The 14,291-nt window shown below is 42.4% G+C and overlaps 1 protein-coding gene across 3 annotated transcripts in view; it reads right to left on the reverse strand.

Annotated features, from left to right (window-relative positions):
- The window catches only part of BPIFC (BPI fold containing family C), a 16,365-nt gene continuing 2,074 nt past the window's right edge, over positions 1-14,291 (reverse strand). The window contains exons 2-16 of one of the 3 annotated variants that reach the window (XM_063395766.1): positions 13,842-13,968; positions 13,353-13,464; positions 13,109-13,237; positions 12,175-12,330; positions 11,353-11,416; positions 10,435-10,495; positions 9,414-9,505; positions 8,056-8,229; positions 7,323-7,376; positions 5,865-6,035; positions 5,300-5,367; positions 3,984-4,026; positions 3,143-3,206; positions 2,290-2,366; positions 1-1,311 (exon numbers count right to left, since the gene is read on the reverse strand). In XM_063395766.1, the coding sequence (XP_063251836.1) occupies positions 1,270-1,311; positions 2,290-2,366; positions 3,143-3,206; positions 3,984-4,026; positions 5,300-5,367; positions 5,865-6,035; positions 7,323-7,376; positions 8,056-8,229; positions 9,414-9,505; positions 10,435-10,495; positions 11,353-11,416; positions 12,175-12,330; positions 13,109-13,237; positions 13,353-13,464; positions 13,842-13,956 (1,422 nt within the window). In that variant the 5' untranslated portion in view covers positions 13,957-13,968 and the 3' untranslated portion in view covers positions 1-1,269. Of the gene's footprint in view, positions 1,312-2,289; positions 2,367-3,142; positions 3,207-3,983; positions 4,027-5,299; positions 5,368-5,864; positions 6,036-7,322; positions 7,377-8,055; positions 8,230-9,413; positions 9,506-10,434; positions 10,496-11,352; positions 11,417-12,174; positions 12,331-13,108; positions 13,238-13,352; positions 13,465-13,841; positions 14,048-14,291 lie in introns of those variants that run through there. The other 2 variants (XM_063395767.1, XR_010080184.1) reach the window with 2 other exon arrangements.

Consider the following 14,291-nt stretch of genomic DNA (forward strand, 5'->3'; position numbering starts at 1 on the left):
AGCCCATGCCAGACCAACCTCCCACGATGCCGGGCAGCCCGCGGCAGGCCCTCGGTACCCGCGGGCCGGGGTGTGAGAGGGAGCGCAGGGGGCTGGGTTGTACCTGACTGCCCCCTCCCTCGCACCACGTACGGCTTCTGGGCTACTTTATGTGGAAAAAACCCGAGAATTTTTTAAAAATGTGTGTACGTGTTGACCCCCGGGGCAGAGCAGCTTTGGCCCGTGGGGTATTTAGGTACCGCCCTGTAGCTGGTGGGATGAGCTCGCTCAGCTCCGGACAGGCAAAAGCTGCCTGCAGCGCATCACTGCTGGTGTTTCTCAGCACGAGGGAAACAAACAGGTGTTGGGGAGGCCAGAGCCCGCTCCCCGTCCGGGTTTGGCCAAAGCGCAACCACCCATGCATTGCAGGGCAGGTACGGCCCTCTGCAGAACTGTGTTCACTTTGCACACTAATAAAGCACTGGGAAAAAAGAGGAGGAAGAAAGAGGGTGAGGTAACTACCCAAACAAAATAAGAAAACTATCTAACCTTCAATTCAGACAAAGATGTCAGAGAATTAGATTTTTGAGGACTTACCCAGAAACACTGATGGAGTTAAATGTATTTAACCTGGCTAAACATCATTAAACAGGGCACATGACAGGCACAAGGATTTGAACAATCGCAGGGAGAGATGGAGAGTAGTAGTGCCACTGATTCATGTCCTGCTTCTGCATCTTCAGATTTATGTTGAGACACTGCAAAGATTTTAGTTCCCATTGTAACTGGGACAGTTCCCAATCTGACAGTTCCACATTTCTGGAGAGAGCTCGCTCCCTACTTCATGCATGGTGTGCAGAAGGGAAGTGTTTAAGGTTGTTAAAGTAGAAACATATTAGCAGGTGTATCTGCCCTAGCAGCATTTTGACAATGTGCTTCTCCTAATTTTAAGAGATTGCAGCATTCTTCTGGATGTATTGTATTTTGAAACTGTATTTCGAAAGAGTCATTAATCTTAAAAACATTTTTGCATGAGTTAAACTATAGAATAAATAAATGTCAGGCATGTGTTACATGTTCTCCCTTGGGTCTGCTTATTACCACCATTATACCAGCTAAACATTGCCTCAGCTTTTTTTGATTCCCAGCACCCCCTCTTTTCCCCAGCCAGGATGGGGGTGTCAGAGCTCAGGTTAAACATTTCAGCAGAATTGGGCAGTGTTTAGTCTTCAGAGTCCCATTATTGCCTTGATTTGAAGTTCATGCTTAACAAGTGGTCTCTCTTTTCCTTTAGTGTTTGTAGTGGACATCAGTTGAAATCAACACATATCCCTGTGGGGAGAAGAACAGTCACAGACATACTATGAATTAAAATGAACATGTGACTTTGGGGTTTCTTAATTTCAAACTGATCTTGGTGATTAAGGTCCAAAAATCTACTGAGAAGAGCTGAGTCTTGGAGGGCTCCATCTTTCCCTGTGTGCTATCCCTTTGCACCATGTTAATGACAGAAGGGAATCTAAAGATCATACAGACTGCTCAGGAAGGTTCATCTGAGCCTTGAGGCAACTAGGCAAGCATCACAAGGTGGTATTATTTTTTACCTAATTTGTGCCACTTAAGAATTAGCCATTTAATCTAAACTTGTCCTTAAAGCTTCCCCCACTGTCAGCACATACAGAGCAATGAGCCTGCAGAGAGCAGTTCATCACAGTCACAGAATCACAGAATGGGTGGGGTTGGACCTTAAAGACCAACTAGTTCCAACCCCCCTGCCATGGGCAGGCACAGTTTCCACTAGGTCAGGTAGCTCAAAGCACCATCCAGCCTATCTATGAAAAGCAAGAATTGTTTTTCTTCCTATTGACCATAACCATCAGACTGGGACTGGAAATGGAAACTCTAAAACTAGAGCCTAAACTCTAGCCTTTAAATGGGAATCTCATTCATTTTGGTAGGGCATAGCAATTCTGTGTTGTTTCTCGTTCCTTGTTACTGATGAGGAGACTGGCTAGAGAATGTGAGGGGGGAATGGGCACCACAGAATTACTAAAATCCTTCATTCACAATTAGTCTATAAGACTGTTGGCAATGAGTGCCACTGAAAGCAGTCTTGGAGCAATTATATTTTGTAGGGAACCAGGTATGTGAGAGGTAAAGAACAATTAAAACAGCCTTTGTATTTCCTTTTTTGAGCTGTGTTTTTTGCTCAACCGCAAAGATTTAGGAGTCTCTGCAAAGAAAAACTTAAGAAAAATTGAAAACAACTTTGAGAAGTTGTTAAATCTTTCATAAGTATCAAAATCTCACCTGTACAATTGTAATGTGAAGTCTTGTCAAGGTAACATTGGCCAGATTGGGAAGAGGGAATCCTTTTGACAGTTTAGCTTAAAGAAAGAGACAAACGATGATTTAGGTATGCATTAGAAAAAGAGTAAACATCTGCCCTTCAACAACACTGTTTATCCAGAGACTTGTAGGTCATTTATAACAATTAGCCTCTTCACAAGCAAGCCTAGGAGGTCGCTAAGATGCTCATTTACCAATAGAAAAAAAGAATTACAAGTTCTTCTCTCTTGGCAGAGTGTTGCAGGCAAACCAAAGCATTTTACGTTCAACACATTACATACTGAGTGATTTGTCTCTAATGACCCCTGAGGGATTGTTAATACAGCTCTATCATCAATGGAATCTGTTCCCATTTGTATCTATTAACTAAAGAAGGTGATGTTCATCCCAGTATAGAGGGCTGACACAAAGCTGTATCTCCCTCCAGGGCCTTAAATAAGATTTATGAGAGGCAAAAGGTCTGTTCTGGTCTAATAAAAAGGAGTGCATTTCACGTATGGTGACCTTAGGCAGGTGTGCAGATGAGAGAGAGTTTTGCTTTTCTCCCTGATGCATCAGGACCACCTAGAATGAGATGAAAGCAGGTGAATTTTTACTTTCCAAGTAATTTTTGCCCTTTTTGGAAAGCAGTGAGAGGGAGCATTTACACCCCTACAGATCAATCCCAGCCTTCCACTGCTTACTGGCTGATGGTCATTTTCCACTCTAAGTTAATGGGAGCTGAAAACTTAATCAGAAAGTCAGAAGAAGTTCCTAGAATAGTCCAGAATTCTGCTGGAAGCTTTTTAGCTGATGCTTTGAAATACAGCCTTACCATTAGCTGATGGAATTACTTCAGTCTGTAAAATGTAAGACAGGATGTTCTCCAGAGGCAAGACCTGCCACAGACAAGAAAACTGAGTTAGCCATCATTTCCTAATGGTGGAACTGTCGTGCCCTAATCCTGGGTGAGTTAGTAGGTTCTTAGTCAACTTCCAGTTCTCTTTTGGCCTCAAAGAGTCATAAACTCAAGTGAACTTTGGATCTTAAAGTTTTGGAATGGTGCAAAGGAAGTGAGATGCAAAATACAAATGGATTTCATTATGCTTGGCTAACATTTTAATTTGCTTTATTTGTGAGATAATTTATCACCAGTAACAAAGCAGGCCCAGAACAGTTTTACTCCTTTCTCCTCAGCTACTTGGAACTGATTGATTATGCTGAGAATTAAATGACTCTCTGCGGGGGCAGGGTTTTCCCCTGCAAGGCTACAACTGCATGATTTCAGGATCTGAGGAGGGATCTTGACTCCCCGTCCTTGCCGTAATTGTGAGCACTGCGATGAGCACCCCTGGAGTGCCTGTGCCTCAGCCACCCCGGGACCATCGGATGGCACTCAGCTCTGCTCTGTTCCACCGGGGTGATTCGAGAGATCTCTGCTTACTGCAGCCGGGACAACTACAGAACGTCTCATTTGCACAGAACTAGCTTGCCCCAAAGAGTTTACTATTAAGTTTGGAACAGAGAGGTGGCTGCCAGAAGACAGGAAGAGAGCCACTTGGGAATTAAGCCAAATGATTTAGAAATACAGATAAAAATTAGCTGCATACTCTCTAGCCTTGATATCACTGATATTCTTAGTTTGCATTTCTTGTGTGCTTCAATTACCCACTTACCTCAAAAGAGCCAACATTGGAGTGGGCTAGGGAGAACTGGATCCTGAGGGAAAGAAGTGAAACAAGATGAGTCACTAAGAAAGTATAAACACAGTTATTCTAATCATGTGCAGTCACTGCTGTAGAGCTCCAGGCCTTAAGAAACATCTGTAAAGAGAATTTTGAAGCACTTTAACACACTGCATACTGCTGCATAGAGAAAGACGTGGTTTTCTTGGAGCATTGCTGACATCCATACAAGAGTGTGCTAGAAGGGCTGCAGCCAGCAATGTGAGTGTGCTTCTCCCTCTGTGCTGTTCTGGAATTCCTGCTGACTGATTTTACCAAGGACTTGTAGGGTGTCAGGTATTTTCCAAAGATTTTGGTACGTCTACATAATGCTTTCATGTGAAAGCATTACCAGGAAGAAAGGAACTGTTCATTGTGTGGTACTGCTGCCGCTGGCTTCGTTGCTACTGCCTCTGTTTCCACATTGAAATATGTATTCCTTATGTTACTCTTGTATCCAACAAAAGATTTCTGAGTTTCCTCAGCACCAGTATCCGAGTTCTCAAGGCCAGCACACTCTAGATTTTCCTCTTTGAAAATTACTGCAGAAAATGCTAACATCACTATCCTCCTTAAATTCCTAACATCCCTCTGCCCTTACAAACTGCATGTTCTTAACCCTGTGTCTTTCTTAGGTACTTTTATGAAATGGGAGTCCCAATCCCCAGTTGTGAGTCCTGATAAACAGAGCTCTTTCTCCATAAAGTGTGACATGCTAGATGTGTAAATGACCTAGCCTCTAGTCTCCAGCTCTCTGAACCTTGGAAGTTGCAGGACTTCAGCTGGAGAATGTCTGCTATAAGAATATCTTCACAGGGGACCTGTGGGGGCCCAGGTTCTTTACTGTGCTCTGGACTGCTCTGACATTATTAAGTGGCACAGGTTGTCTAGAAAGCCATGACATCTTGCCAGCTGGAAGGTGATGAGGGAAACTCTCAGATGATTTATGGCTATCAAAACTGCCCTGCATGCTTAGTTTATCTAGTTCAGAGGGGAGAGTAGATGTAAAAAGCAGGAAAGTCCGATGAGACCACTTCCCTGCAGCAATCCACTGGTGGGAAGTCCCTTGGGGCCATGGCACTTATCAGAGAGAAGCTTCCTGCCTCCTTTTAAACTGTACAAGTGCTGCCAGATTCAGAGAAACTAATGCAGATGAATTTACCAGCAAAACATATTCATAGTTATCTGATCATATGTCTATACTATTATAGTTGGGATTGCTAACATTGTTTCCCAAAGGAAATATTTTCCATCCCAGCTTGGATTACCTGTTCAAACATAGCGAGCCCATCAATTTCTTATCAAATATATTCAGAGAAATGCTGGTGTTGGCTGCCTGTAGAATAAAGAAACCATGGGTTACCAGCCATAAAAACCCCAGGACCCTTGGTGTGAATTAGTCATAAATACATAAATACCATCTTTCCAGTTACGCATGGAAGCCGTTTTCTCATTGCAAGGCTGCACACAGTAAATGTCTGTTTATTTGAATGGCAGTGACAAGAGTGAAATGGGGGTAATGAGATGTCATTAATCAAAGCCATGAACAAGATGCCAAGAGGCACACCTGCAGAACCATAATTCCAGAAAACAGAACCTTGCTTAATCAGAGTCACTACATGTTAGGATTTTTGTCCATCTGTAGGAAAATGTTCTTTACCATAAAAGTGTCCTGTAGGTTAGGTGAGGTCATGCCTACACCTGTGACTAAGTGGAATCTGCATGTTTACTAGAAATTTGGCATTTTCTTTGTTTCTTGTACAGAGTTTTACAGAAGGAAGGAACAAACATATTTAACCCTGAGTTAAATGTAATTGTGTTTGTTGTACTTACTATGTTCAGCGTGAACAGAGACTGGGTGGTTGAGTCTGGCAGAACGGCCAACACTTCCATGGAGCCCTGAATCTCTAGTGTGAAGGAATCCTGCTGTAAGCTGATGATAGGGATTTCAGTACACATTAGCTTCAGCATCACTGGGTGGGGTGTAACTGAATATTTAGCTACCTGTAAGATTCAAAGACAAATAAGAAGAAACATTTTTCTCATAGAATGGATCAGAATGCTGCATTTTCTCACTTTTGAAGTAATGATTTTGAAATAATTCCTTATAATGAGGTTAAGAATAGCTGCTAACATAAGATTCTTTCAAGTAAGCAGGAAATAAAGGTCTTCTGTGGTGCTAAATTAATTAACAGTATTGGCCACTCAGAAATGCAGTGGAAAGTTCCTTCCACTTGAGGAATACTATTTTTTCCATATTATTTCAAGAGAAATTAAATACTTGCTTGCGAACAGAGGATATAAATGGACCATGAATGTAGTATTTAGTCACACAATAAAAACAGCTCAGGACTCATTTACTTTGAAATTCACCCATCTCATGAGATGGGTTCCTTCTCTGGACTGTCCTCAGAGGAGCCTAAGTGTGTTCATTGCCTGAAGAGTGAACAGGCTCACAAAGTTCAACATTTGAAACAGAGGGGGTGGAATATTCACATCAATGCTCATGGCATTTTATGGAGAACATCATACATGACTGCCCTTGGAGAATTCTTATATTTCTGAGGAAGGAACTTAGTAACATCTGGGAAGCAAACAAGAATGTGAAGTACTTTGAACTATTAGTCTGATTTCACCCATCCTCGGCATTTATAGCCTAGGGGTACTTATGATCATTTTTGGTTTCTCATTCTGTCTCAGAAGGCTAGAGAAAGCCATGCATGCTCATATTCTCTGTCCTGTTATATACATCTCCTTCACCTAAAATAAATGGAAATCCTGTGCATCTGCTGTGTCTGTTCCATAGGATGTAATGTTTCCTGTCCATCTGTTAGCTTATTTTCCCACACATGGTCCCTTCCCAGGTTTTCTGCTTATCAGTCAGAGGCCAGCAGCAAAGTAAAGAGAATTATGCAGGTTTGGAGAGGAGAAAGGCGATTTTTCTGATCTGAGGCCCTCTTGGATGTCTCTCAAAGCAAGACTCATGACTGGAAGCTTTTTCCTGCATAGAGCTGCTTTTAGGTGAGAACAGCTGTGGCTTGGGCATGGAGCCCAGAGAAAAGATTGATGTGCAAGGTTATGGGCCAAGATTATGTTTGGTAACAGTACAAGTCATTCAACTCATCATGAGGTGGGAAGGGACAAAGCTCATCTGCTCTGCAAGGCACACATGTGCCCGGTTCTCCAGTGCAGGAGCCCTGCTGGCCCTGTGATCTTTGGGATACACCAGTAGTGACGTGTCACCCAAATTGGGTGGCTTCCCTGGGACTTGGTGAAAGTAACGATACTCACCTCAGGGATGATACTGCCAAATATCTCTGTGTTTATATTAAAATAGCTGCAAGTCTGAAGGAAAAAATATAAGAGAGAAAACAACTGAGTTACCAGATTTGACCTTCATGGTCAGCTTTTCTCTAAATGCATTATTACGGTCATTTCAATGAAATCTTTTTGTGCCTCTCAGAAATATTCCTAAGACACTCAGTATACTTAAAGCAGCTTCCCAATAATACATGCCAAAATAATCAGAAAGCAAATGCTTAAGGTCATTATAGTTTGGGCTGGAGTCTATAGGTTTGGGGATTCACTGAACCTCCTGCAGTCAGGTTAGCCAAGTCAGGCAGCCTCCAAGCCACAGATGCTGTGCTTTGACATATGCTTTGCTTATAAGACCCCTGCAGTATTTTCATTCTGTGAAGATCCCTTCGAAAATGGCCACTGAGGCTGCAAAATTGTCCAGAGTTGGTCCCTTGTCCCTGTTAGAGAGGTCTGTGCCTCAGGTCTACTTGTAACAAAATTGGCAGTATTTGGTACTTGGCTCAGTGGAACTTGGCATGCCTGGCTGTGGCCTGAGGTATCTTTATAGAGCATAAGTGAAAGAGAATAGCAATACACTAGTGTTTATTATCTACTGTCTCAGGACTCTACAGACCAACTGAGAGCTTTATATGGCCACATACTGACATCTGGCAGGTCAAAGCCCTGTCTGAGTCACTCTGACCCCATTCCTCTGTGTCCTGCTCACCTCCTCTTCAATGGTCATATTGAAGGCCCCTGCAGTGTAGTAAGCAAATGAGGAGGTCTGAAAGAAATACTCAGAGAAGGCAAGGTACAGCATGGAGTCACTTTGGTCCGGGATTGTGAAGGAAGCTGCCACGTAGGGAGAGTCAGTATAGTATCCAGCTGGGAAGACTATGCCCTAAAAGTTATTGTCAGAGATAAAAAAAAACCAGAGTCAAAATATAACTTTACCATGACTGCAGAATGCTACTTTCCTTGACATTGCCCAGGCTATTCATTTGGTATATAGATAAGTATGCAGGCTTTGTAGTACACCCTGAAGGCTTGGTGCTTTCAAGCAGGTGGTGAAGACAAGTTCCAGCACTCGGACATCTTCACAGATGAGGCCCAAGATCTGTCTTTTGGGATACTGGTCACTTACCAAGGACAGTCTGCCACCTCAGGTCACCCTCTAAATTAGATGTCTAAATATTGCATGAGGAACATGATTAGTGGTCCTCCTTTTTGAAAAGCCTTACTTGCTCCTTTCCTCATCTCGAGGAATTTAAATCTGAGAACTGCTGCTTAAGAACTATCCAATAGTCTCAATTACAAAATTGATCTCTAAAACCAGAGGTCTTTCTTGGTCAAAATCAGCACTGTATTATGCCCAGAACTTAGTTGATAACTTTTGCAGACAAAAGGCTTATGAGAAAGGAAAGTCAGACAAACCAAAAATGCCTATGTTGTCTTCTGCATTACCCATCATATTGGCCAAGCCTTGCAGATCTCATACTTCCAAATGCATCCAGATGAAACAAAACAGTAAAACTGATTGAAAGTGATGAAGACATTTAAAAGGTAATGTTTTTAATGTCCATTTTATTAGTTCTCTTGTTTCTGTTTCGTCTCTGTATTTTGTCTGTCTTTGTTTTCTCATCTAGCTCTAAAAGTCCTGTTGCCTTTTAAGGACTATCAAAATGCTTACAAAGTGCTGAATCACAGTGGGTGACCTCTCCATTCAATCCTCACTTGCTGGATTTACCAGTCTTTTTATATTTCCCTACTTACGTGGGAGAGTAGCTCTTGGAACAGCCATGATTTTACATGGCTTTAGTCTGACTCAAGTCCCTGCTTAAAATCTAGTAGCTGCAATACTCAGAAGAGTTTGACATCACTGCAGAGCTGGTGTGCTGAGACCAGTGTCTACCACACAAGCAGATACTAACTTCTTGTTCCTTTTTGTTTCCACCTCTCCTACTTCCCTGTTGTTCTTTTTTTAATACGTAATTTACAGGATCTTTGTGACAAGACTGTCTTTTCATTCGGCCTTTGTAGAGCACAAAGCACAAGGCAGCTTAAACTTAATTAACTAATTACTACCTTTAAGTCCAGGTCAATGAATGGTTGGAATACTGCTGGCAAGCTACTTAAGGAGTAGTCAACTTCAGCCAAATCATCAATCTGCATTACAGCTGTAAGGGTGGTAGATAAGACACCAAATATTACAAAAAATACAGAAATTATTTTATGTGTACTTAAAAGTAAGTCAGTTTCTGAAAGAGAATGACACAAATTGTTCCAAAGAGTAGGGAAAAACACAAGCAGGGACCTCCTAACATGCATTCTGACCTCAGATTTTATATTTCTACTAAGATCTCTTGTAAAGCATCTTCTCTAGTTTCTCTGGTTTTTTTCTCGTTATGGAAAGTAAGTTTGGAATAACCCAGAAAAGGAGATGGCCATATCAGTGCTTCAGGGCATAAGGAGGTGTTGGGATTTCTTGTCAAGCAGTTCTAAGAGCATCCCAAGTGGCTGTAACTTGCAAATACTTTCCCAGAAGGAGGGTGCCTGATCTGCTTAGATACCTGTGTTTTGCACATGGTATCTGACCAACACTTGGGGTGTCTTAAATGCCTGCAAATCTAACCCAAAGTGGTTCATGTGAGAAGGTTTTTGCAAAGGAGCTTTTTCATTTTGTCTCTGGCAAGTTTGATAAATAGGCAAGTAAAACCTAATTTCCAGGCAGGCTAGGAGAGCAGGCTTGAGCTTGTAACGTGTTGTGTGTGCAGGAGGACTCGAAGCAAGGTAAGGAAAAACTGCCTCAGCATCAGTACTGTGTGGCCTCTCCTCTAAGTGGCATTTCTCACAACAGAAATGCACACTGCCACAGTTGCACATTGAGAATTGCTACAAAATCCTTGGATTTTAGAAACACATATTTCTTGCTCAAGTAGCCCAGCCTTCATTTAACTGTGGTTCTGTATGCAAGAGAGCAGATGGAGCAGAGGGACTGATACCACTCCCAGAGGCATTGCTAAAAGCAGCTACCATCAAGGAAGCAGCAGAATTTCAGTGATCAGAAGAAAGAAGACAGAAGGAAAAGGTATCACTAATGACTCACCATTCAGTGATCTGAGGTCTTCATTTATCAGCTGGATCCCAGCTCTGATATTGGGACATGACTACAATAAAAGCACACTCAAGTTATAGCCTGATTAGCAAGGGTGTATAAGCACCTCTTACATGTGTGCTAGCAGATCTTTCTGCTGCATGACACACATTGCAGCATTTGTTTATCAAAACACCTAATCTGGCTTCTCTTCAGCTAACGGGATCCCCAAGGTTTCTGCTTGGTGCAATGTAAGTATGTTGTATGTCAGAGCTGCAAAAAAGGGAGAAGTTTCCAGAGGCAGCCTGGTGGGGGTGACAAAACCACAGCCTTAAACAGAGTGAGGACAGATCTCAAATTGGTGACACAGGAGAGATCTCAGAATCATGGAATCATTTAGGTTGGAAAAGACCTTTAAGATCAGCAAGTTCAACTGTAAATCCCTGGACAGAATGACAACCATTTCAAGCTGTTTCCTCTCAGTGGCCCTGGGCATGTTGTCATCATAACTACTCACCCCTTTGATACAATGAAGTTGAAATGTCATACTATCAGTTGATGTCCTATAATTTCTCTATGTGTCGCTCAGTGTATGTTTTGTCTGCCAAGCATAAAAATGACCCAAGTCCCATGATGCCTGTAGGAACACAGGCAGGGACTTATTCTGGATTGGAATGGAAAAATAACTACATTTTCCATCCCTATTGCTGCCTTGGTTGAACGTAGCTGTGCCAGTATCTTGGCTATGAATCTGTCACTTCACTTGATCTGGAATAATTTCTGGCTGGCAAAATGATAACTGCGCTGATCAGACCAGAATAGGACTATTATAGGATTATTCTTCTAATTCTTCCTTTGCCCACTTCACAGCACTGATTTGTGAATGGTATCTTCCTTACACCCCTCCCCTACACAATGTGAAAAGCTTACATTAGTGACCAAGCTTCTGTGAATGGGTTTCTTCAGATACTTGATAAAGAAGTTATGCAGGAAGCTAGAGGGAAGGAAGAAGGCAATTAATGGGTCAAGTACTACAGTCATTAAGAGGAGATCAGATATCTCTGCAGAACATGAATTTAATGGCCTCTTAGTGTGATATTCTAGTACACATGGGAGCTTTTTAAAATGTAAAAACTGTCAGAGAGCCACCATTTAAAAGACGATAATTTCAGCACTAGGCATCTCAGCCTCGGTTAATTAATACTTCTGAAAAAGGGATTTCTCCGTGGTACCACCATCATATATGTACAAAATAGTCTCTGCACTAGGAACTTCCAAAACAAGTAAAAATAAACAAACAAAAACAACCCCCCAAACAGGTGACAAGAGTGGTATTCAGACAGTGAGAGAAATACAAGAAAATAATGAGATACTGTTTCATGGGCCTGTACCCAAAAGCTTAATAGACAATCTGGTTCTGTTCAGTTTTGATAGGACTGTGAGTAGGAGGACTGAAGCATACTACAAGCTTGTAACTTCTACATAGAGCTGAAGATTAGGGAAGTTTGAAAGAAGTGGGTGCTGAAGAAGCACAAGGGATTGTTTGATTCTGTCTTTATCTTCTACTGCGTGTAAATACAAGGACAAACATCAATGTTGGCCATTTAATGCTGTATTAGGGCCCCGATTCTCACTTGTTGTGCCTTATGATGCCTCAAAGCAATTCTGTGTGCCCTAATTTGTGAAGTTGTCTCTGTGCCATTCATTGACAGTTATTTTATGAGAGAGTTTATCCAGATCTCTTCCACTTACCCAGTTTTCCCATTCAGCTTGATATCTATGTCACCAGAAGTTGTCCGACAGCTGGTGAGGGATATTGACGTAGGGCCTGTATTATCCAGGGGTGTCGAAAAGATTGCGGTAACAAACACCTTTGAAATGTGCACTGTGCCTCTTCCACTGTCTTTGCTGCATTGAGTGAAAATAAATAAAAACTGAGAAAAACCCCACCTCTTCTCTGTGGAACTGCTTGGTGATGTAGACCCATGGCTGGCCCTGGTCACCGCCACTACTCTGTTTTGCTTGCCTGTGTCGGGTGCTTGCCAGTGAGCGCACTGTGTCTCTTGCTGTGTCACCACCTGAACTCCCAGGTCCCCTTCCCCTGCTGTCCCTGGCAGAACTGCAGATCAGAGACTGCTGTAATTCAGTCAGTTTAGCAATATAGGTAATGTGGGTTGTGGAGAAGGGAAGAGGGATTTCTTTCCTCTAAAATAGCCTGGGACTAGGAAGGTCTGGAGACTGCTTTAAGGATACTGCCATTTGCTCATCAATTTTCCATCAGCTTTTGAACTGTATCTCTTGGTGGCACAGCAGAGGGTTTTTAATAGTGTGACTGCGCTATGAGGGTTTATTATACTGGACTGTGATCCACCACACTACAGTTTTTCTAAGTGTGTCATTAGCTGGCAGGCTGGACAATGACAGCATTCAGCTAGAGCAGCAGTCCTGTACTATTTGCAGCAGTGCTTCTCAGCAATGGGCTCTTTATCAGTGCTGATGTCTGAGGGGGCAGGGGCTGCCTCCCACCAGCAGATCTGTTGAGAAGCACCAGTCTGTGCTCCTGGGTTACTGCTGACAGCTGATAAAGAGCACCTTTACAATGAAAGGGTCACAAGAAAAAACTAAAATTTGCATTTTTGTATTATCCATCAAGAAAAAATTCCAGGACATGTGAAGCTGTACATACAATATCCAGGTCCTTATGTTCCAGTTCATATCGATGGTTAGAGAAGCATTTCCAATCACCAGTTTTATCCCAGACCCTGGTAGCAGGGAGATGGAAGCACTGGGTAATTCAACAGCAGTAACATGTATCCTAAAGTATGAGAGAGAAAAGGGAGAGGGGGAAAAAAAGTTAATAAGTCAGAGTGAACACAAAACAAGATTAATATTTCTGTCAAACACAAATTGCCCCCAGAGAGAATACTTACCTTGAGATGTTGTATTTGACATTACCAAGCCCAAATTTCTCATGGCCAGTCAAATCAGGAAAACGCTCCTTCTCCATATTCTGCTTCAGGATTTCCAGCCCAACCTCTTTGGCTACAGGAAAACAATGATCAGTTCAGTTGCCTTGGATAGTGCCTGCGAGTTTAGAGTTATGTGTTTCTGGCTTAGGAGATGTGATGGACACAGAATCAGCAAGAAGATAGTATCTCACTTGAGACCCAGCAATGCTATTTCAGGTCTCACTCCTAGTTGTGGCAAGAGCTAAACTAACTGATTCAGTATCTGAGGTCAGATGAACCTTGATATGGATGGACAATGCTGTGAAGCAGCTTACTGACTTTGCTCTATTGTGCTCTTAAACTTCCCTTTATAGTCTGTCATGGGGTTATTTACTCCCACTGGCCTTTTTCCTTTGTCATATTACTATTCAAGGCAATGCTACTAACACCTCCTGAGAACATCACACATACCATACTCCAGCCCCTTCTGGGTGATCCTCACTTTGAGTCCAGGGTTGGCGCTCAGTTGCCCACTGAGCAAACTTAAGAGGAGGAGAGAACAGCAAATCTTCAGCATCTTCCTCATTTTTTACAGGACCTGTTAATAAATATTTATAATAATAGCAGAAATTCAGGCTGTGTCACTTGGTGGTTGTACTCCTCTACCCTGGACACCAGCTTTCCCTCCAGAATGCAGAAAGTGGAAAGCCCAGCAACCCTGGAAGAGAAGACCCATTCTTCACAGACTTACAAAAATTGAGCTCCATGGGGTACAGGAGAAAAGTCAGACTATTCACTGCCATACAGACTGGGGAAAGTGCTTGGGATACATCCATCTGGACAAACACTGGATTTTTAGGCTGTAATTTGCTGGCTGGACAGGATTCACCACAGGGATGGTGAATGAGTGAAGCAAATGCC

The sequence above is a fragment of the Prinia subflava genome, chromosome 4, assembly GCF_021018805.1.
Source record: "Prinia subflava isolate CZ2003 ecotype Zambia chromosome 4, Cam_Psub_1.2, whole genome shotgun sequence".
NCBI lineage: Eukaryota > Metazoa > Chordata > Aves > Passeriformes > Cisticolidae > Prinia > Prinia subflava.